Source organism: Geotrypetes seraphini, chromosome 3, assembly GCF_902459505.1.
Source record: "Geotrypetes seraphini chromosome 3, aGeoSer1.1, whole genome shotgun sequence".
Lineage (NCBI taxonomy): Eukaryota > Metazoa > Chordata > Amphibia > Gymnophiona > Dermophiidae > Geotrypetes > Geotrypetes seraphini.
Window position 1 is genome coordinate 258,370,195 of NC_047086.1, and position 22,249 is coordinate 258,392,443.

General features: G+C 42.7%; 1 protein-coding gene across 16 annotated transcripts in view; it reads right to left on the reverse strand.

The window, feature by feature from the left end:
- Nucleotides 1–22,249, reverse strand: part of MAP3K4 (mitogen-activated protein kinase kinase kinase 4) — a 462,673-nt gene that overhangs the window by 82,781 nt on the left and 357,643 nt on the right. For 15 of the 16 annotated variants that reach the window (XM_033937735.1, XM_033937734.1, XM_033937737.1 and 12 more), the window contains 2 exons: nucleotides 21,584–21,664; nucleotides 8,407–8,598 (listed from right to left, as the gene is read on the reverse strand). In XM_033937735.1, the coding sequence (XP_033793626.1) occupies nucleotides 8,407–8,598; nucleotides 21,584–21,664 (273 nt within the window). The remainder of the gene's footprint in view (nucleotides 1–8,406; nucleotides 8,599–21,583; nucleotides 21,665–22,249) is intronic. The other variant, XM_033937741.1, reaches the window with a different exon arrangement.

Consider the following 22,249-nt stretch of genomic DNA (forward strand, 5'->3'; position numbering starts at 1 on the left):
ACTTACCACTACCCATGTCTATCTCTCTTGGCAACTGAAAAAAACCCCAAAAAACTCTATGCATGTTTTTAAATAGTTGAAAGACCCATTCAGATCATATTTTAAGTTGAAAACCGTGCAGACAAATGACATATGAGGGTCATTTCATAAATAATGCACACTATTTTTTTTTTTTTTTTTTTAAATTTACATGTTTTATTTTTTTCAAGCATTTCTTTACAATCCTTCAATATAGTCTCCCTGCTTTGTAATGACCGAGTCCCAACGTCAGGGAAGCTTCATTATTCCATCCAAGACACCGTTTTTGTTCAGTTGCCGAATGGCTCGGGTACTGGCAGAAGAAAGCTCTTCCAAAGATGCAAAACCATGTCCACGCATAGGTTGTTTCAACTTTGGAAAAAGGTCGAAGTCTGGTGGACTCATGTCTGGACTGTAGGGAGCATGAGGTAACACCTTCCAGCCGTATTTGCGTAATTTTTCAATGATGAGTGGAGCGCTCTATTTTCCCCACAACCAAAAAAATTTCAACGAGCTGACTCAAAAGTCAAAAAATTATGATTTTTGCTTATGATCATGAAGGCATCATCATCACAGACAAGTTCCATGTGGAAGAAGTGTAACAGTATTGTATTATCATGATTTTTTGCAAATAATGTGCATTAAAATGCACAAAACTCGACCTCAGTTGCTCTTGGCTGGGCCACTCATTCTTCACGACAATGCTCGCCCGCACATAGGGAATGTCGTCATTGAAAAACTAATACGGCTGGGAGGTATTACCTCAAGCTCCCTACAGTCTAGACATAGTAACATAGTAGATGACGGCAGATAAAGACCCGAATGGTCCATCCAGTCTGCCCAACCTGATTCAATTTAAATTTTTTTTTCTTCTTAGCTATTTCTGGACAAGAATCCAAAGCTTTATCCTGTACTGTGCTTGGGTTCCAACTGCCGAAATCTCTGTTAAGACTTACTCCAGCCCATCTACACCCTCCCAGCAATTGAAGTCCTCCCCAGCCCATCCTCCACCAAACGGCCATATACAGACACAAACCGTGCAAGTCTGCCCAGTACTGGCCTTAGTTCAATATTTAATCTTATTTTTTGATTCTAGACCATTTGTGTTCATCCCACGCTTCTCTGAACTCAGTCACAGTTTTATTCTCCACCACCTCTCTCGGAAGAGCATTCCAGGCATCCACCACCCTCTCCGTAAAGTAGAATTTCCTAACATTGCTCTTGAATCTACCACCCCTCAACCTCAAATTATGTCCTCTGGTTTTACCATTTTCCTTTCTCTGAAAATGATTTTGTTCTACGTTAATACCCTTCAAGTATTTGAACGTCTGAATCATATCTCCCCTATCTCTCCTTTCCTCTAGGGCTTCCAGTCTCTCCTCATACGTCTTCTGGCGCAAGCCTCCTATCATTTTCGTCGCCCTCCTCTGGACCGCCTCAAGTCTTCTTACGTCCTTCGCCAGATACGGTCTCCAAAATTGAACACAATACTCCAAGTGGGGCCTTACCAATGACCTGTACATGGGCATCAACACCTTCTTCCTTCTACTGACTACGCCTCTCTTTATACAGCCCAGCATCCTTCTGGCAGCAGCCACTGCCTTGTCACACTGTTTTTTCACCTTTAGATCTTCGGACACTATCACCCCAAGGTCCCTCTCCCCGTCCGTGCATATCAGCTTCTCTCCTCCCAGCATATACGGTTCCTTCCTATTATTAATCCCCAAATGCATTACTCTGCATTTCTTTGCATTGAATTTTAGTTGCCAGGCATTAGACCATTCCTCTAACTTTTGCAGATCCTTTTTCATCTTTTCCACTCCCTCTTCGGTGTCTACTCTGTTACAAATCTTGGTATCATCTGCAAAAAGGCACACTTTTCCTTCTATCCCTTCAGCAATGTCACTCACAAACATAATGAACAGGATTGGCTCCAGCACTGATCCCTGAGGGACTCCACTACTCACCTTTCCTTCCTTCGAGCGACTTCCATTAACCACCACCCTCTGACGTCTGTCCGACAGCCAGTTTCTGACCCAGTTCACCACTTTGGGTCCTAACTTCAGCCCTTCAAGTTTGTTCAATAGCCTCCTATGAGGAACTGTATCAAAGGCTTTGCTGAAATCCAAGTAAATTACATCTAGCATATGTACTCGATCCAGCTCTCTGGTCACCCAATCAAAAAATTCAATCAGGTTCGTTTGGCACGATTTACCTTTTGTAAAGCCATGTTGCCTCGGATCCTGTAACCCATTAGATTCAAGGAAGTACACTATCCTTTGGTGTACATGAGTACACCAATCTTCGACTTTTTTCCAAAGTTGAAACAACCTATGCTTGGACATCGTTTTGCATCTCTGGGAGAGCTTTCTTTTGCCGGTACTCGAGCCATTCGGCAACTGAACAAAAACGTTTTCTTGGAGGAATAATGAAACTTCCTGGACATTGGGAATCGTTCATTGCAAAGCAGGGAGACTATATTGAAGGACTGTAAAGAAATACTTGAAAAAATAAAAATAAAACGTAAATTTAAAATATTAGTGTGCATTATTTATGAAATGCCCTCATACTAAGTCAAAGCCTAAATTAGAAACTGACCATGTGGTCCAAGAGTATTTCTCACAAAATATAAATCAAACGCTTCCCACGGATTATTGAATCCCGAAGTTCATTGGTCTTCTAGTTTTATATTTTCTTTACTTTACGTTTCTTTCTATACTTTTTTAAACCCTAAAGTTTAAAAACCCTTGGAATATTTCTCATCTGCACTGTATGTGCTAGTGCTGCCCGATTCATGATTCAAATCGGTTCACCAATTCACTTCGGGCGAATTGATTCGAATCGATTTAAATTTTAAAAAAATTGGCTTCCTGATTCGGACCCTCTCCCCTCGCTCCACACATGTTTTAGAGGGCGAGGTGGGAGGGTCAGTTAGGAAGTGCTGCGTCTGGCTTCCCTCCTGGCCTCCCTGAAGGACTGCCCCTCTCCCCCCCCCCCCCCCCGGAAAGACTGCGCACCTCCCGGGAAGGCCTCCGTGTTCCCCCTGGCCTCCCCGAACTGTTTACCTTACAGCTTGAGCCTGCAGGTGAAGATCATGGTTACAGCGTCTTTGCACTGCAGTGCTATGAGCTGTTTCCTCCACCGTGATCCTGCCTCTGACATCAGAGAAGGGGCGGGACCGCAGCAGAGGAAACAGCTCAAAGCACTGCAGTGCAAAGACGCTGTAACCGTGATCTCCGGCTGCAGGCTCAAGCTGTAAGGTAAACAGTTTGGGTAGGCCAGGGAGAACACGGAGGCCTTCCCAGGGGGGGGGGGTGCAGTCCTTTGGGGGGAGGGGGGCAGTCCTTCAGGGGGCAGTCCTTCGGGGGGTGGGACAGGCCTTGGGGGGGGGGTAGGTGAACAGGCCTTTAAAGGGGGGTGCATGGTGCAGGCCTTTAAAGGGGGGACAGGCCTTCAAAGAGGGGACAGCTAGTGGTGGTGGCATGGGCCTTCAGGGAGGACAGGCAGGCCTTCAAGGGAAGAACAGGCCTTCAGGGATGGGGGTACAGGCCTTCAGGGGGGAGGTGCAGGGCTGCAGGTCTTCAGGGGGGGACAGACCTTCAGGGGAGGGGGGCCTTGGTGTAGAAGTACACAGAGGGAGGGAAGGGGGGGTTCAAAGAGATGTGCATATGCCGGACTTGGGGGGTGGAGAGAAGAAATAATGGATCTAAAAATAGAGGAGAGGGAGAGAGATGATGGACAATGGGATTTAGGGAGGGAAGGAACAGAAAGGGAGAGAAGTTGGACACAAGGGATGGTGTGGAGGGGGGATAGAGATACTGGATAGGAGGGTAGTTGGGAAAAGAAAGGGAGAGATGGTGGACCATGGGGTGGTGGGGAAGGAGGGAGAGATGCTGGATGAAAGGGTAGTTAAGAAGAGGTGGATCTGTGGATGGAGACGAAAAAAAAGAAAAGATGCCAGACCTCCGGAGGAGGGAAGGGAAATGGAAGGGGAGGACAGAGATGGCAGATGGATGGTTAGCACAGAGAAAGAAGAAAGAAGGAGACCCTGGAAAGCAAGTTATCAGAAGACAACCAGAGCCTGGGATCTACAAGATTTGAATAATGATCAGACAACAAAAGGTAGAAAAACTAATTTCATTTTCTGTTTTGTGATTACAATATGTCAGATTTGAAACGTGTATCCTGCCAGAGCTGGTGTTAGACCGCAAATGTGGGCTTGGATTTAAGAGAGAGAGGAAAAGTCTTTTTTGTTTGTTTATTTTGTTTACACCACAGCACCAATGTGGTTAGAAGGCAAAGGGGGTGAAGAAGCTATAAAATAAACCCATCAGGATGTTTGAAAAAAAAAAAATACCCAATTGGGCAGGAAAATCGAATTGAATCGTAAAAACAATTCAGTAGGCTGAATCGAATCAAATTTTTTTTTCCTCAATCGGGCAGCACTAGTATGTGCCTGTCAATAAATTTATGCCTATCTATTTATTCTAACTTCATTAACACTTATAGATAATTATTATAGATAACTGATTATTAAGAGGGTAAAAAAAGCCTCAGAATATGGAGCCAGTTACCCAGTGCTGGGTTTTACTCATGAGAAACTCACTTGCTCCTTCTCACTTCATCGGCAAAAAAACCCCATCGGTCTTTTATTTTTATATTAGTAAACTTTTAAAAGTCTCTCGTGAAAAATTTAATAGTTATCTCCTTTTTTTGTAAGGATAAGTCTATCTTTTGTAAACCAAATCTTTCCCTTATCTTCTATAGCAATATGTCAGCATTGCAACAAAGTAGCGGCACCTTGTACTTTCAGTGTCAGTGAACTCGAGCACCCAAACACACGGTGATTTTAAACCGCAAGGCACATACAGTGCAGGTGAGAAATATTCCAATGGTTTTAAAACCTTAGGGTTTTTTTAAAGTATAGCATGAAACGTAAAGTTAAGAAAATATAGAACTGAAAGATCACTGAACATCGGAATTCAATAATCAATGGGAAGCATTTGATTTATATTTTGTGAGAGATACTAAGTCAAAGCTATATTTCATACAGCGGCAATCTGTGATCATTAGGACCTAGAACAAGTAGAGACAACTCTGCCAAAAATATAGGGCTCCTTTTATGAAGCCGCGTTAGTGGTTTAACGCGCGTAATAGCGCATGCTATACTGCCGGCCACGCTAGCTGCTACCGCCTCCTCTTGAGCAGGTGGTAGTTTTTCAGCTAGCGCAGGGGTTGGCGCATGATGAAAAGTCCCGTGCGATAAAGCCGCTAATATGGCTTCGTAAAAGGAGCCCATAATGAACTGTTGAAAGTAAGCTGTATTTAAAAAAAACTTTTTAAAGTCCTATTATTAAATTGCATTTCATACTTTAAAAAACAAAAGAAAGAATTGCACACCAGCAAAACAAAGACCTTTAAAATACTGAACTATTGAAAATAGCCTTAAATATGAAAATATACGCTGTTGAAAGAGAATTTATGTAATATAAAAAAGAGGGGGCCTAAATATCATGCTCCTTGACAAAATTCTCTATTTAAAAATACCATCAAATGGGGATCCAAGATGGCGGAAGGGACGGTTAGCTGAGCGTCCTGGCTTAGAACTTCGAACGAGTATCTGGCTTACCCATTTCTAAGAAGAATTCTTTCTCGCTTTCCAATGCCGAAAAGAAGGGGCTGAAGCGCCGTTTTAGCCTCGCGGCGCCCCAACCCAGTAAGATTCGGCAATATTGACGAACTTCTTCGCTGGATGCAGGAAGTGTCGGTGGCGGCGTCAGCACCCCCGTTGGAGACACTCAGTGGCGAGCCGGAGGTGGTTTCCCCGGGATTGGAGATCTCGTTGAGTCCCGACGCAAGAGCACCTCCCCCTCTTCCTCAGACCGCCAGTTCCCCGCGGGTGGAGGAGCTATCAGAAGGCGGTGAGCTCTTCTCCCATGAGGCTTTGGTCTTCAGAGCGGGGAGTTTGGAGCTGGATTCCCGTGTGGAGAGTCCCGTGGAGCCTAAGGCTTCCAACAGTAAGAGGGAATACAGCCTACAGGAGGAGAGGTCAGTTGAACTGAGCACAAAAACTGAGCCTGAAAAATTTACTATAATAGAGAAGCCCCGAGAAGTAACCCTAGAAGCTATTTGAACACAGTGTTATATGAACACTGTGGAATATATTTCATTATTTAATCTTGTAGGAAAGACTGTCAAAATTAAAAATGAGATGCTGTTCCTTATGTAATAGCATTTGATCAACATTGCCACCTCGCCAAGGTTGTTTTACTATAGAAAAAAAACAAAGAACATCAGATCTTCAAACACATGATTTTCTATACGTTTTACTAATGGTGCATAAACATTTTTCCTTCTGATATTGCTTCAGTGTTCTATCATTCTAGTTCTAATTGTTCTCATTGTTTTACCTACATAATAGCATACTTGGGCAAACAATTATGTATATTACATTCTGAGTTTCACAATTGGAAAACTGATTGAACACATATTCTGTATGAGGATGTAGAAATTCTATAACATGACATTATTTATACAAAATCTTCCTGACATAGTATGCCTGTTAAAATTTTCCTCATTATTACATGATATCAGGAAAATTTTGAACAAATACTAGCATATTTTGGAGATTCATCCTTGATTTTGAGAGAAAAAAAAGTGAACTCTAGAGACAATTTTTAAAAATACATGTATATTTACTATAAGTACTTGTGGCAGAGGTTAATATGTTGTACTTTTGCAGTCGAGTATTTATTCAGCAGCGAATAAAAGACAGCAGTGGTAAGAGAGTGTCTTCAGTTTCACAAATTTGTGTAACCATTTGTTTACAAGTCTTGTTGCATTAAGTACTTGGCAACCCTTTTTCAATTTTATTTAACATTCTTAGGGGTCCTTTTATCAAGCCGCGCTAGCGGGGTTAGCGCATCGGACATGTCATCACGTGTTAACCCCCACGGCAAGCAAAAAAACTAACGCCTGGTCAATGGAGGCGTTAGCAACTAGCGCGGCAGGCGGTTTAACGTGCGGTATTCTGCGCATTAAACCCCTACCGTGCCTTGATAAAAGGACCACTAAATGTTATTCATTCACTTTATAACAATTTATTGTTACCGGTTTCACATTTTCAACTCTGCATGGACTTGGACAAAAGGTATAATACACACATTCACAGCATCTTATCTTACATAGTAGAATGATTTTCTCATCCATTATCAGTTTAATATATTTATCATGCATTGTCGAGACAATGAAGACTTTTATAGCATCATCTTGGTTGTATGATTTATTTCAATTGAGAACCTAATGGCACTATGTTGAGCGATGTAGCACTTCATTCACCAGTTTGATATACAGACCACTCAACAAGCAGACAGTTTTGTACTTTATGAAATATACTTTCAATCTCCAAAGATTTTAGATCCAAGTTTAAACAAACATGTTTCTATGCCTGCCTTGAATTCTAAGAACATCAAATTTGTGAGACTCTGTTATCCGGCACACCTTAGAAACAAGAAGGAATTGTTTCATTAATAGATAATGTACATTAACATTTCATCTCTAAACATAATCATTGTATTGTTTATTCATGTAACATGGAGCTTGTAAATTGATAATTTAATTTGATTTTATTGTTTATGTGTATTTGTGATTTTAATGAATTTTTATCACATTCAGTATATGTTTTAATTTCATACATTATGCATATTTATTATTATTGCTTTCTCAGACCCCTGATGAAGGCTTTATGCCGAAACATGGGCCTTATTGGGTCACTCCTATTAAAGACATCATTGTCTGCAGGCTGTTTGTGCTTTTATTGTTGTTTGTTCTATTGACTATTGCATTTTTTTTATCCCTTTTTTGTTGGTTGAGGCAGCAGCTCTAAGCACCAGGTTGGGGGGAGGGGGGGAGGTCTCACAAAAGTCTCTCACTCAGGCTAGCGTTAAAAGTAGTGTCTCATAGTCATCTCTAACACTTCTCTCTTTCAGGATGAAAAGGGTTTTTGTGGCTGTCTCTTCTCCCCCCCCCCCAACTTACCTTTCTCTTCTGCTTACAGGATAGGTGACCATTGTATTTGTCTATCCATAGGTATAATGGCTCTGGAAGGGCCTGGGTTGGGCCCAGGATATATTTACCACCATATAATATTTTAGTTCCTGGAAGCAGGAGCAACCATGTAGAGGGAGGTGCAATGATGCTGATGCAGAACAGGGGCATGACTATAACCACTCTAGCTAAGATAGCTGCCTATGAGCAGCAGGTACATTCTGCCACAATTACCAGGGATTGCTACTTCCTGCTACTTTGTTTCACTGCATCAGAAAGAAAATTCAGGAACTGCACAGAGAAGAATGTTAAAACCTAAGGCTGCTATTTGCAAAACCTTACCAATTTTATTGCCTCTTTGCCACTTGAAGGTAACCTTCCGCAAGCCGACATGCATGACATTATCATAGGATTTAGGAGTGTCACAGACTTGACCAATGATATTCTTCCTCCTCATGTTCCGGTACCTCTCCTGCTCAAACAACCGCACTGATTTCTGAATCGCATACATAGGTCCATGTTTGGAAGCAGTGTCTGAAAAAATCCATTCACAATTATCTTTACTTCCAAAGAAAACCCCCATAACTAGCAAACACAGCAAGAATGAATTAGTTTTATTTGCACTGTTGCAAGATGATACACAAAAGTCTGCACTACAGTTACAATAAATTTAAAAAAAACAAAACAAAACCAACAACAACAAACAAACCAAAAAACACAGCTATCTTTCTCTGAATTCCTTATTAAGGCTGTGGTTTTCCTTTTCTCTCTCTGGTTTTAAACCCACTCAATTCCTGTAGGCTACCATTTACATTTTATCTGATCCAGTGCTGTTTACCAGGTATCAAAGTGATTTACAATCAATACATAAAAAAAGGGGAAAAAAATTAAATAAGGGAAGCCACAAAATGAAGTCTAGGTAAAATAAATAGGTAAGATGCTTAAAATAAGAGCAATATAAAATATATAGAAATAAAACAGGCAAATTAGTAGAAAATAAAGAGATCAGGTTGGGTAGGGAAAAATAGGACAGGACAAGACAGAGAAATACTGCTTGCAAACAGACCACAAAAACGCAGCGAAAGTCCACCAGACAGAGTGAACTGAGAAATGGCTAAGAGATATTCAGCTAAAAGAATGGTTAACTGAAAGATTTTCTGGATAAGACTTTTCTAAATAAAGACTGAGAGAGAATGTCCAAAGAGTATGGACAACTACTGGAAAGCAGATCTTTATGAATTTTCAGGCTGCACAGTCAACGCTTGTTTATTTGTACTGTGTATGTTTGTCTATTTTATGTATCTCCTATTGTTTTAATTATTTAAACCGCCTTGAAACCTGATTTGGTGGGATACCAAATTTTTAATAAACTTGTAAGCTGAGTTCTAAGAGCTTAGCCATGCCATTCTGAGGCAGATGCACAAACTCTAGTGCTGTACAGCTACAGTACAGGAGAAACACTGGTCTGATTTTAGCGACCAGTGCTCAACACTAACAGTATACAAATTATACGCACACTGTTGGTTTTGAGCACTGGTTGCTAAAGGGGTCAGAACTATCTGGGGCTTGCACATAAGAGTTCCCGATTCCAAACATATTATCCCTGGAGGTCAGGCTGAGCTAGGCCCCACACCCCAGCTCAACAATCATCCCTCTCCCCTTCACCATGTGTACTGGAACCTCCCCCAGAACCCTCCCCCCCATACCTTTCTTGTAGAAGCAGAGGCAGGACCTACATCTTCAAAATGGCAGCACCCTGCCCATTGCATCCTGGGATGTACAGGGGGGGGGGCCCTAAACACCATATCAGGAGTTTTTCTCATGTGCTATTTAGGCTTCTCCCAGTGCAACTCAGGATGTATTGGGCAGGGATAAGGTGCCACCCTTTTGAAAAGGCGGGCCTTGAAGCAGGAGAGAGTAGGTATTCCTCTTGCCACTGCTTTTATAGAAAAGTATTGGGGAGGGGGGGGGTGTCTTGGCACACAAGGGGGATCCTGGGGGAGGGTTGTTGAGCTGGGAAGTGGGGCCCAGCCACCGGACTACCAGGGATAATGTGTTGGGGCTTGGAGGGAGGGGGTTGAGGGATCTACTGCACCACCAGGGATAACTTTTTTGGGGCTGTGAGGGTTTTGGGAGGGGAGTCCGCAAGACCACCAGGGGTTTTTTAGTGAGTGGGGGGTTCAAGAGGGTTACAGAGGGGTCTTCGGGACCCTCAGAGATTTTTGCTGGTCGGACTCATGTGATTACCTGACTTCCTTGTCAGTGCTTGAGCTAAGACCTGCCAGAAATATTTGCATGCAAAAAGCTGACCATTCCTTGTTACGAAATTACAAGGAGTGCTCATTTTAATACTACTGAGCTCCTTATAATACATTTGCATAGGATTTTTGGTGGCTGTTACCAATTGCCTACGTTATTGGTAACAGCCACCGAGAACTCTTTTGTGCATCTGAGGCTGAAAAAAACATACCAGCTAGACTGGCTACAACTATTCTTGCTTGCAGGGTAAGCTTTTGAGCATCTGTCCCTCTGTGACCAGCCAGAGGTTAACTTTATGCACTCTGATAACATTTTGGAGATTCCAGAACATAATAGGTAACAGTACAAAAAGACCAACCAATTCATCCAGTTTGCTCAGTTATTCCTGGATATATCCTAGCTTCAAGCTACAGGAATGTGGCCACCTGTAAAATCTCTCTTCCTTACCCATAGCTTCCTCATCCCAAGTTACTTGCATAGTGGACTTCTATATACAACTCACACTTATGGAAATGGGGAGGAGGTGGTCTCAAATATAAATTGAGATTAAACAACCGATGCCTTTTTTGGCCCCTCAAAATCTCAGTATAGAATATATAGTACTTTGCAAGTTGCTGTCCACAGAAATGTACAGCTCTTTTGCCATCTTCCCTGCCTGCAGCTTCAAGCGCACTCCTACTTCATACCAGGAGCAAGAATCGAGGAGTGAAATCTAAGCCTAGCTTTCTGTATGCAGTGTCCTGCACTATCACGTGGCCTTCAGAGCAAAGTTATCTCTGTGCAGGAAAAACATAGCAAGTTATGGATCAAGAACACAGTTTTGGAGAATGGGTTAAGTGAAAAGTCTGTCTTACTAATGAAATGCTTTAAAATGTGTCACACTGGAAACACACTGTACACACTACACCTAAGAATAAGCAGTGGCAGTGCAAACTCTTCAGCGCTTTGCCTGCATGTCCTGGTCATATTTAGGAGGAAAGACAACACAAATTTTATACCAAATCAGCATCAGAATGAAAATTAAATTGCCAGTAATGATGTTGATTTATTAATGAGGACTAGAACAGTGATCACAACCAGTGGTGTAGTAAGGTGGTGATGGTGGGGGGCGGAACGTCCCAGGTGCCATCTTGGTGCAGAACTGGCACCTCTTTAAATGTTCGCCAGCTTGAACAACTTCTCCGGTCAGCTGCTTATACCAGCTAGGCTCCTCTGAAATCCTGGTTGCAGGGTCTGGAAGTGACATCAGAGGGAAAGCCAACGCTGACACAAGTGGCAGGCCAGAGAGCAGCTCACACAAGTGAAGATTTAAGGGGGGGAAGAGGAGGGCGCCACTGCCCCGGGCACTTCCTACCCTCGCTACGCCACTGTTCACAACTCATTTGCTATTAGAGACATTTTGTCTTTGTGTTATAAATCTTTGCCTCCACATCTATTATATTTCCTCTATCTCCTTTACTCTAGTTTTCCAAGACTTTAAAGATTTTTAAAAGATTTTAAATCTGCACATAATCTTAGTGTCCCTTTCATTGAGTTCCATAGCCTCAGGCCCACCAAGGATACTGATGCTATACATGTTTTCCTTTACTGTATGTCCTGAGTATTCTCCAAAGTTAAACACATACTTTGATTCAGAATATATTTTCTTAGAATTTGGATCAAGTACCATGGTGCCTCTCCATAGATCACATGATGTATGATGATCACAATTTTGTACTCGATTTGAAATTCAATAGGCAACAAATGTAATTAAAAACAAAACAAAACAGGGATGATATGATTGTATTTTGATACTCTGGTAATTAACCTCGCAGCTGTGTTCTGTATTACCTGGAATGCATGAACCCTTCGCTCTCGTAATGCCTAAAAATAGTGCATTGCAAAAATCCAATTTGCTTATAACGAGGCTCTGGACCACAATTTGGAAGTCTAATGCTGATAAACATTGGTCTGACTCTTGACAGAGCTCTCATTTGCAAAAATGCTCCCTTAATCACATGCAAAATGTGATTTTCCATTGAAGGCTGATTATCAAGAAATTGAGGTACATTTACTTTTAATAGACCGACAGTTTAGGAATCTGCTTTTCAATGTGTTTGATCGAGTGGGTGGAACAAAAATTGGAACTTGTGAAAGGGGGAAGAGAGTTCTAGCATTAGGAAATGTGTGTGGGGGACAGACCCCAAGTGGAGTTCATATCAGGAGAGCTGGTGAAGAGAAAAAAGAAGGGGAAAAAGCAATGTAAATGTAAAGAGTGTATTGGCACAAGAAGGTGCATGACGGAGGCATACAAAGGAACGTACAAAAGAGCTCCGTAAGTGTGCTCCTTCAGCGAGTGCACTTGGCATGTACCACTCGGGTAGTGAGAATATATGTGCTCTAAGCAAATGATTTTTACGGGAGTGGGCAGAGCTGCGATGATGTCAGCTGCCGTGTTTGCATGGCTATCGAAAGGCTGGCAGGTAAAACAAGCAAGCAAGTAAGGAGACCAAGAAATAAAATCATGCAGGTAAACTTATGCAAATAGACTAACATTACAGAGATAATAAAGATAGTGCACCACTTGGGTAGTGAGAATATATGTGCACTAACCAAATGTCTTTTCTGGGAGTGGGTGGAGTTGCGATGTCAACCACTGCATTTGTGGCGGCTATAGAAAGGCTGGCTGGCAGACAAAATAAATTGGCAAGTAATAAGACAAATTTGTTTGGGCACCAGTGACTTGAAGGTATACACAACTAAATTGCAAAAACTTTTTTTAACAATGCAAATCCGGGGCAGTCATGGCCAGAGGGCCCCTTCTGGGTCACTGGAGTATCCTAAGGGGGTTGGGCCCACTCCATGCATCCGAGCTGCATTTCCAGGAGGTTGGGCCAAAAAGCTGCCTCTCAGCTAGTGCATGTCAGCTGCAATACCGCTGATGGCCACTGGATCAGGGCTCCAGAAGTCCTAAGGGGGGTTGGGCCTGCTCCCCACATCTGAGCCACAGTTCCAGAAGGTCGAACCGAAAAGCTGCTTCTTGGCCGGTGCCTGTCAGGCCCAATATTGCTGAAAGCCAACAGAGGGTGCTGGCCCTGGAAGTCCGAATGAGGTCAGACATGGTTCCCGCAGTTCCAAGAAGTTGGACAAAAGACCCGGGCAGTCCCCATCCACGGGGGCGTCCCGCTTTCTTTATGGATGATGCAGAAAGCAACCTCTCTGCCTACTTGTCTCATTCAGTGGGCTCTGGAAGTCCTAACGGGGTGGGCCCATTCCCCGCATCCAAGCCACAGTTCCATGAGGTTGGGCTGAAAAGCTGTTCTATCAGCCAGTGTCCTTCAGGCTTGATGCTTCTGAATGTCACCAGACGGTACTGGCCCTGGAAGTCTGAATGAGGTTAGACATGGTCCCCGCATCCAAGCTGCACTTCAGGAGGATGAACCAAAAACCTGGGTGGTCCCCTTCCCCAGGGGAATCCCTGACTTCTTTACAGACAAAGCAGAAAGCAACTTCTATGCCTACTTGTCTCCATCGATGGGCTCTGGAAGTCTTAAGGGGGCTGGGTCTGCTCCCGCATCTGAACTGCAGTTCCAGGAGGTCAGGCCAAAAAGCTGCCTCTCAGCAGGTGCCTGTCAGGTTCAATACCATTGATAGTCAACTGGGCAGGGCTCCAGAAGTCCTAAGGGGGTTGGGCCCGCTCACTACATCTGAGTTGAAGATCCAGGAAGATCGTGCTAAAAAGCTGCCTCTCAGCTGGTGCCTCATAAGCATGATACCACTGACAGCCACCAGAGAGCACCAGCCCTGGGAGCCCGAATGAGATCAGATATGTTCACTGTATCCAAGCTGCAGTTCTAGGAGGTAGGACCGAAGACCTGGATGTCTCCATCTGTAGTCCCTTCTTTCTTCACAGATGAGGCAGAGAGTGAATTGGGAGTGGGATTTTTTTCCCTCCCTACCAGAGGGTGCAAAAACAGGGCTCCTGCCCGAGCAGCAGCGGCACTCAGGACTAAGCCCACTCAAATCCTGGTACATGCATTATTTCACAGTGTTCCTTGTGGCAAAAGCTTATTGGACTTTGCTGCATAGCACAAGCACTTTGTCAATTTCACCAGCTGATAGTTCTGCTATTTTACTGTTGTTTTTATTTCCTTTAAGAGTCCTTACCTTGTCTGTAACTTTGTTTTCAGATCTTTTAGCCTTACTGTGAAACGCCGTCGCTCAGGACCACGCCCACTCAAATCTTGGTACATGCATTATTTAACAGGCAACACATTTAGCAGGCCATACTCTGGACATTATTTTAATCCTTAAGACATTGAAAGATGACTTCTCTTCCCCCTCCATCTACCCAGTTCCATGGTCAGATCACAAATTGATCTTAATAAAATATTATTATAAATCTTCTGTAACATCTCCCCCTGCTAAGACGTTAATTATTATTATTGGGGGTTTTTTTGAGAGAGATTTTAGGAATCTTGGTATCTCTTTAATTACAGCTTCCTCCTACTTCACTTAGAGCAGGGGTGTCCAACCTTTTGGCTTCCATGGGCCGCATTGGCCGAAAAAATTGTTTCTGGGGCCGAACAAATGTGCAAACCCTGTAGCAAGACAGAGGAGGGAGCCGGCAAGATGGTAAACACCCGGGGGCAGCAGAGGAAAACACTGCATCGCCCTTGACTGGGGACGCACAAAATACTTTACGGGGCCGCAGATTGGATAACCCTGACTTAGAGGATCTAAGTAATATCTCTCTGGATGACCCAAATGCTAAATGGGAACATGCATGCAAGGAAATGCTGGATTATCTTGCACCTGTGAGCTCCTGCACAATTCCTGCAAAAAGACTCAAGAATCCTGGTATACGGCTGAACTGACATTAATCAAACAATAGCTTCGCTCTTTAGAAAGGAAGTGGCAGCACAAAAAAAACTCCCACCAATCTATCAAAATACTTGGAGCAGGCAAATTACTATAAAAAGAAAATCAATATAACCAAAAAGAACTACTATAAGAAGCGCATCTTAAAAGCCCAAAACTCTACAATGCTTTTTTCAATTCTTAAGTCACTTACTGAATTTAAACGAAAGAAGACATTCCTTTCGGACATCTCACCAAAGTCTCAAGATCTGGCCAATTTCTTTAAAGAAAAAACTGATAGGATCTGGAATCATACACAATACAAATCGACACCTATCTGAGCTGACAGAACAAAACGGTGCCCTGCCACTATCCAAATGTTCACAATTTTCTTTGCCTTCATTAAATGATATACAGCATTTTCTACAAACAGTAAATATGAAAGGTTCGAGCATTGACTCCCATACCACCTTTTATATTAAAACACTTTTTTAGCTGTTTTGGACCACTCTTACATAAACTCGTCACAGATAGCTTAATTATTGGGTTCTTAGCGAAACCCTGGAAAGAATCCATTATACTCCCACTCATTAAAGACCACAAGGCAGACCACAAAGATTGTTCAAATTACTGCCCCATTGCTAACATCCCCTTTCTGGCAAAACTAACAGAAAAAGGGGTGTTTAATCAATCAACAGAATTTATAGAAAAAACTAAAGCACTTCATCCTAATGAAACTGGCTTTCGTAAGTATCATTCTACAAAACACTCTATGATCGGTTTAACATCCTCAATTCATTACTTCTTGGATCATCACCAATCTGCTTTTCTTATTCCTTTAGACCAGGGGTGTCCAACCTTTTGACTTCCCTGGGCCGCATTGGCCGAAAAAAAATTTTCTGGGGCCGCTCAAACACTAACACTAGCCGATAAACAAAAAAAGGTTGAGCAGGTCCCAAATCTGCAATCACTAATATAGAAGATATATATATCTAATAATAAACCTTCATTAAAGGGACACTGTGGAGAGGAACCCAAAAAAGCAGTAATACTTACCCTGACTTGAGTGATCCCTCCATGTGCACCGTTGACAGTGGGAGCAGCCACAGTCTTCCGTATCTCCATTCTGATGAGCAGGGATACATGCTTCTGGTTCTCTCATTCACTTCTATTACAACTACGGTGAGCCTCTTCAGAGGTGAGTCTCATCAGAGCAGGGATGCTGAATCAGCTGTCAGCAGCACACGTGGAGGATCGTTTAATCAGGGTAAATATTACTGCTTTTTTGGGCCTCCCACTTTGAGCTTAGGCTCCCTCAAAATGAATATCTCCCCTGCTGTAGCTAGTAGGGATCCCCAAGCCTCACCAACTGACAGCCATCTCCTCCCCCTACAACTTCCCAAGTTCTGCAGCTGGCTGCAATATTGCAGAGCTGCTGCCTTCCCTCCTCCCTGCCCCCCCCCCCTTGGCTTTCATGTATGAATGATAGCAGGGGCAGCTTGAGGATATTGCCATTGGCTGCAAAGCTTGGAGATTTTGAGTTGCCAGACTGGAGGAAGATGTCTTCAATTGACAGAGCTTGGGAATCCCTACTAGCTCAAATATTTATAAATTGCACTCAGGCAGGGAGAAACTTTGGTGCCCATCCACTAATTTTGAGCTCCAGTCCCTCCCCCAAATCAGCTGTATATGACTAAGCCACTGAATACAAAAATAATTGTGATGCACATATCCCAAAGCTAACATATTCAGTTAATAAATTCAAAATAAAACCATTTTTTTCTACCTTGTTGTCTGGATGTTTTGTTATTCCATCATCTTGGTCCCAGTTTCTCTTTCTGTTTTTTCTCTATCTTCAATTAATTCTCTTTCCAGTGTCTGTCCATTTTTTTCTCCTCTTATCTCGTTCCATTGCCTTCTTATGCCTGTCTCCAATGTATTGATTTTTCGCTTTCAGCTTTCTTAACTTTTTCTTTTCTGCCTCTGTCTACTCAAATTTTGCCTTCTTTCTCACCCTTCTTCTTCTCTCAATTCTCCATCTTCTCTGTCTCTAACTCTCCTGTTTTCCATCTCACTCCTTTCCCAGCCTCCTATTCCCTTCTATCTCCCAATTACCACATTTCTACCACTGTACTCACTGCTTTCTCACTCATCTTGCCATCTACATTGTGACCTCATCCACAGGGCTCACCACTTTCAGAATCCCCCTCCCTCTCTCCACTGATCAGGCTATAACTCCCTGTCCCTTCCTTTCCATCCCCTAGCATCATCTTATCCCAGCTGTCTTCCCTCCTGCCCTCCCATGGTTCCATCTCTCCTCCTCTATCTTCATGGTCCAACATTTTGCTCCCTTTCTTTTCTGTTTTTCTTCTTCCCTCCCCCCTTGATGCTGAACAATGAAATGGAGGAAAAAAAGAGAGATGCTGCATCTCTCTGCCTTCCATCCACAGGCCTAACATTTCTCCCTCCAATCCCTAGATCCAACTTCTCTCCCTTTCTCTTCCCAACTGCCCCCATCCCATCTTTCCCCCTGTCTGCCTGCCTCCCTTCCCCAGGTCCACCATTTCTTCCTTTCTCTTGCCAACAGTTCTCCCTTCAAATATCTCTTTCCCTCTTCCTCCATACCACCCCAGGTCCAACTTCTCTCCCTTCAGACCACTGCCCACCATCTCTCTCTCTCTGTCCTCTGTTTCTGGCCCCATAAGTTCTCCCCCCAGGCCCAATCTGGCACTTCTTTTAAGACCCTCCCCCCCAAATCCCCCCCCCCAACATCCAGGAGGCTTCCTCGGCCCAGCATGTTCTCCCCCTTCTCTTTGCACCCGTGCATCTCTATCTCACTCCTCTCCCACCACCATATCCAATAATTCTCTCTCTGTCTCCATCCCTCCTCTCTCTGCCCAACAGTTCTCCTATTTCTTTATCTCCCCAATTACACCATCTCTTTCCCTGTCTGACACCCAATTCTCCCGTTCTATTATCTCCCTCACCTCTGCATCTCTTTCCCTCACTCCCTCCATTCTTCCATCTTATGGCTCATGCTCCCCTCTATCTTTCCCTTTATTCTGTGTCCTAAGTTCATGCCCCTCCCTCCTTCCTTCCATCATTTTTCCTAAGTTTATGCACCCTCCCTCTCAAGTCTCACGCCCTTCTCTCTTCTGGGCCGTGGGTGTTTACCTTTTTCCTGCTCCCTCTTCTGTCTTGCAGCGTTCACTCAAAGCCGCGGGCAGCAGCTCCCACACACCTCCCACGGCTGATCTGGAAGCGTTCCCTCAACACGCCCGTCTCCCTTTCTTCCGTCTGGCCAATGGATGTTTAACGTCTTGCTGGCTCTCTCCTCCATCTTGCAGCATTCACTCAAAGCCGCGGGCTGCGGCTCCTACGTGCTTCCTACGGCTGATCTGGAAGCGTTCCATCTGATGTCACGACATCAGAGGGAATGCTTCCAGGTCAGCCATAGGAGGCACATAGGAGCCGCTGCCCGCGGCTTTGAGTGAATGCTTCAAGACGGAGGAGGGAGCTGGAAAGACGTTAAACAGCTGGGGACGGCAGAAGGAAAACACCGCATTGTCCTTGAGTGTGATTGGGCCGCACAAAATTCTTCACGCGGCCGCATGCAGCCCGCAGGCTGGACACCCCTGCTTTAGACCTTTCCACGCTTTTGACACTATTGATCATGACCTATTACTAAATCGACTCGAGTCCATTGGAGTCAGCGATCAGGTGCTGCAATGATTCCAGTCATACCTCTCTGGCCAATCATCTAAGGTCAGTTTCAATAATTCAACTTCTAACTCCTACATAAACAACTATGGTAGCCCGCAAAGTTCAATTCTGTTTCCTTTACTATTTAACATTTTCACAGCTCCACTTCTTACACTTAGTCAATCTATTGGGTTTACAACCTTCTCATATGCTGACGACTTCTAACTCTTGCATCCATTAAATTCTGGCTCAGATGAGGAGATATGTTGCATTAATCAGAAAATAACTAAAATTTGTCAATGGCTAAATGAGAACATATGCTGTCCTTGAATATTAACAAAACCAAAACCTTGCCTCAAGTCCTCTCCCCCCCCCCCCCCCACACACAATTAGTATCGAGAACGTTCCTCTTCAGGAAGTTGCTAAGATTAAAATTCTAGTTATAATCATAGATCAAAAACTCACTTATGACCAAATAAGTACAGTAGTCAAAAGTTGCTTTTACAGACTTCGAATGATCAGATCTCTGGCTAATTTTCTTGACACATCTTCGTTAAATACCTTAATATACTCCTTAGTAATATCTAAATTTGACTATTGTAATTCCCTCTATAAGGGAGTTTCGCTTAAGGAATTAAGATGGTTACAAATCATCCAAAACACTGCAATAAAAATCATCACCAAGTCCAGAAAGTTTGATCATGTTACACTCCTCCTAAAGCATGCTCATTGGCTAGCAATAAACCACAGAATTACATTTAAAATATGCTTATTAACTTATAAAGCATTAATCTGTAAATCTTCTCTATTCCTAGAGAGAATGCTCATTCTCTACGCTCTGTTAAAGAGCATTAAAATCTGATGACAAAACCTCCTGTCTGTCTCATCCTTAAGATGCATTAATACCAGGAAGGATACTATCTTTTCAGTTGTAGCCCCACAAACTTGGAATTCACTGCCAAAACAATTGAGGGAAGAGAAGTCATTGAAAATGGCAGTGATTCATCGTTAGAATTTATGCTATCCACTGTTAATGACAAACTTTCTCGCTATCCATTAGGTATATTATTATTATACCGCCCAGCTATTGCATGGAATAAGTCTTACAAGCTCATCTTTGAGACTATTACAAGGGCTTTTTTTAAAATTCTAAAGACTATTGATCATTGATGATATTAATCTCCATTTAGATGACAACTCTAGTAAAGATGTGACTGAATTTAGCAATTTTCTTACTTCCCTGGGTTTTTTTCTCCTAAGATATTTGCAACCCATGAAAAAGGGCACTCTCTGGATATTATTAGTCTCCTTGACCTTACTGATTTTAAGACCTCAGTTGAGGATGTTCAATGGGATCAAGTCCCATGGCCCGATCACTTTTTGACTGAAGGGAATATTTAAAGGGTTTTTAAAGTAAAATGGGGCAATGTAAAGGAATGCATGGGATTATCTGGGTTTTTTTTCAACAATTTTATTGATGACTCCATAACTATACAATAAAGAAAATATAATAGTACAACACGTCATCTAGTTTTATGTTTCGCCTATCTCCCCCATCCCTACTTCAATATTCTACTATGTTAATGAGCTGCATCTAACAGGTGGCAAATGCCATTGTAAAACTGTAGGCAAAGTAAGAAAAAAAGGAGAAAACAATATCCAAAGTTAGACTCCAGAGTGAGTAAGTAGGAGTAACATCATAAACAGAGTTGCAATCTTTCTTGTTAGAAATCACAAAAAACTCCAGTGATGCAGTAGCAGGAATACAAAACCAATCTACAGTCAACCCCATAAGGCCCCGCTGATGCCTACTATCCCAACAAGCAGCCACTCCCATCAACCTTCCTCAAACACTGCTACTCTCTCCCAATACCCAACATTCCCCCACTCCAAAACTTCAGCTCCTCAGGTTGTGGATAAAAGAGAAATAACCAGGCCAACAATGCCTGTCATTATAACAGGTTTAAAGTCTGGCTGTGCAATCTATGTGAAAGAGAATTTAGATAGGGATCCCAAATGTTTAGAAAAAGCTTTTTCCTTTTATAGGTGCCTTTAGCGTCTCTAACCTCCCAGGCCCTCAATTCATGAAGACTATTTCTCCACCCCCAATAAGAGGGAGCATTGGCTGAGGTCGGTATTATCTAGTTTTAATGATCTGACATTATGTATGTTGTATGTAATCCACCTTGAACTGAAGGTAAATCTGAATATAAATGCACATGCTAAATTAAATTAAATTTTCATTTTGGTCTGGTAGCTTCCTCCAGGCTTTCAGCTTAGTAGGAGCCTGTCCCAGTTAGTGCTTTAGTGCCTTAAGCCATAATTCAGAATTTCCCTTAACACTAGGGTTACCAGACATCCAGATTTCCCTGCACGGCTTTTCAAAACCTGGCAATTTGTCTGGGTTTTGAAAAGCTTCCCATCAAAATTGCGTCAAGAAGGGGCATCCGTGCATGCAAGGACACAACGCGGTGATGTCACACGCACATGATGTCATTGCGTCACATAGGTGCATGCGTGGATGCTGTCTGGGGGGAACAGGGCGGGCCTGGGGGGCATGGCCAAGGGTCCGGACTTTCCTTCGGGAAAATCTGGTAACCCTCAATCATCAAAACAATAACTAATATTTTCCATGGCATTTTTTGATTAATTGAAAGATTGCCATTTCCTGCAATGGGATCATAACACAGTGGTGGCTCACAGTGCTCATTTTTCCTACCCCTAGTCTGGTTGAGAAGTGATCGAAGCTCCCAGCTTCTTCGAGATGAACTGTTTAAATCTCCCTTGGGATATGAGGGCTCTGAGGTGACAAAAGGAAAAGACAGAAGATAAGAACATTTTCTCCCAAAACATTTTGCAGCTTTCTTATTTTAGGAATAAACAAAAACCACAATGTTACTAAACTCACTGAAAGGCCATTTCCCCTTAAAACTTTTAGAACAACAAATTACACTGTCATTTACTAAACGTCAGCAGGTTCTCATGTTTTTATTGTTTATAATCATGATAATTAATTTTCAAATGTAAATACAAACATTGTAACAATACACCTTTGTAGCAATACAAATATTATGACTATATAATCATTATAAATACAAACATTGTAATAATACAATACCATAGCAAATACCATATCAATATCATAACATATAATTTCAAAATATAACCAGCTTCCCCTCTTCCCTCCCCTCTCCCAGAACGGCTAAAAAATAAATAAATAAATAAATAAATCAATACCTATCAATCAAAACACAACTTTGTGCTGTAGGAGATAATGTGTTTAAAAGGGGTTGCCAAAGCGTGAGCAACACTCGTCCCTGCTTGATGTTCCATTCAAAAAGAGACATGCTTTCCATAAGTAAGAGATGTAGCATATTGGAATGCT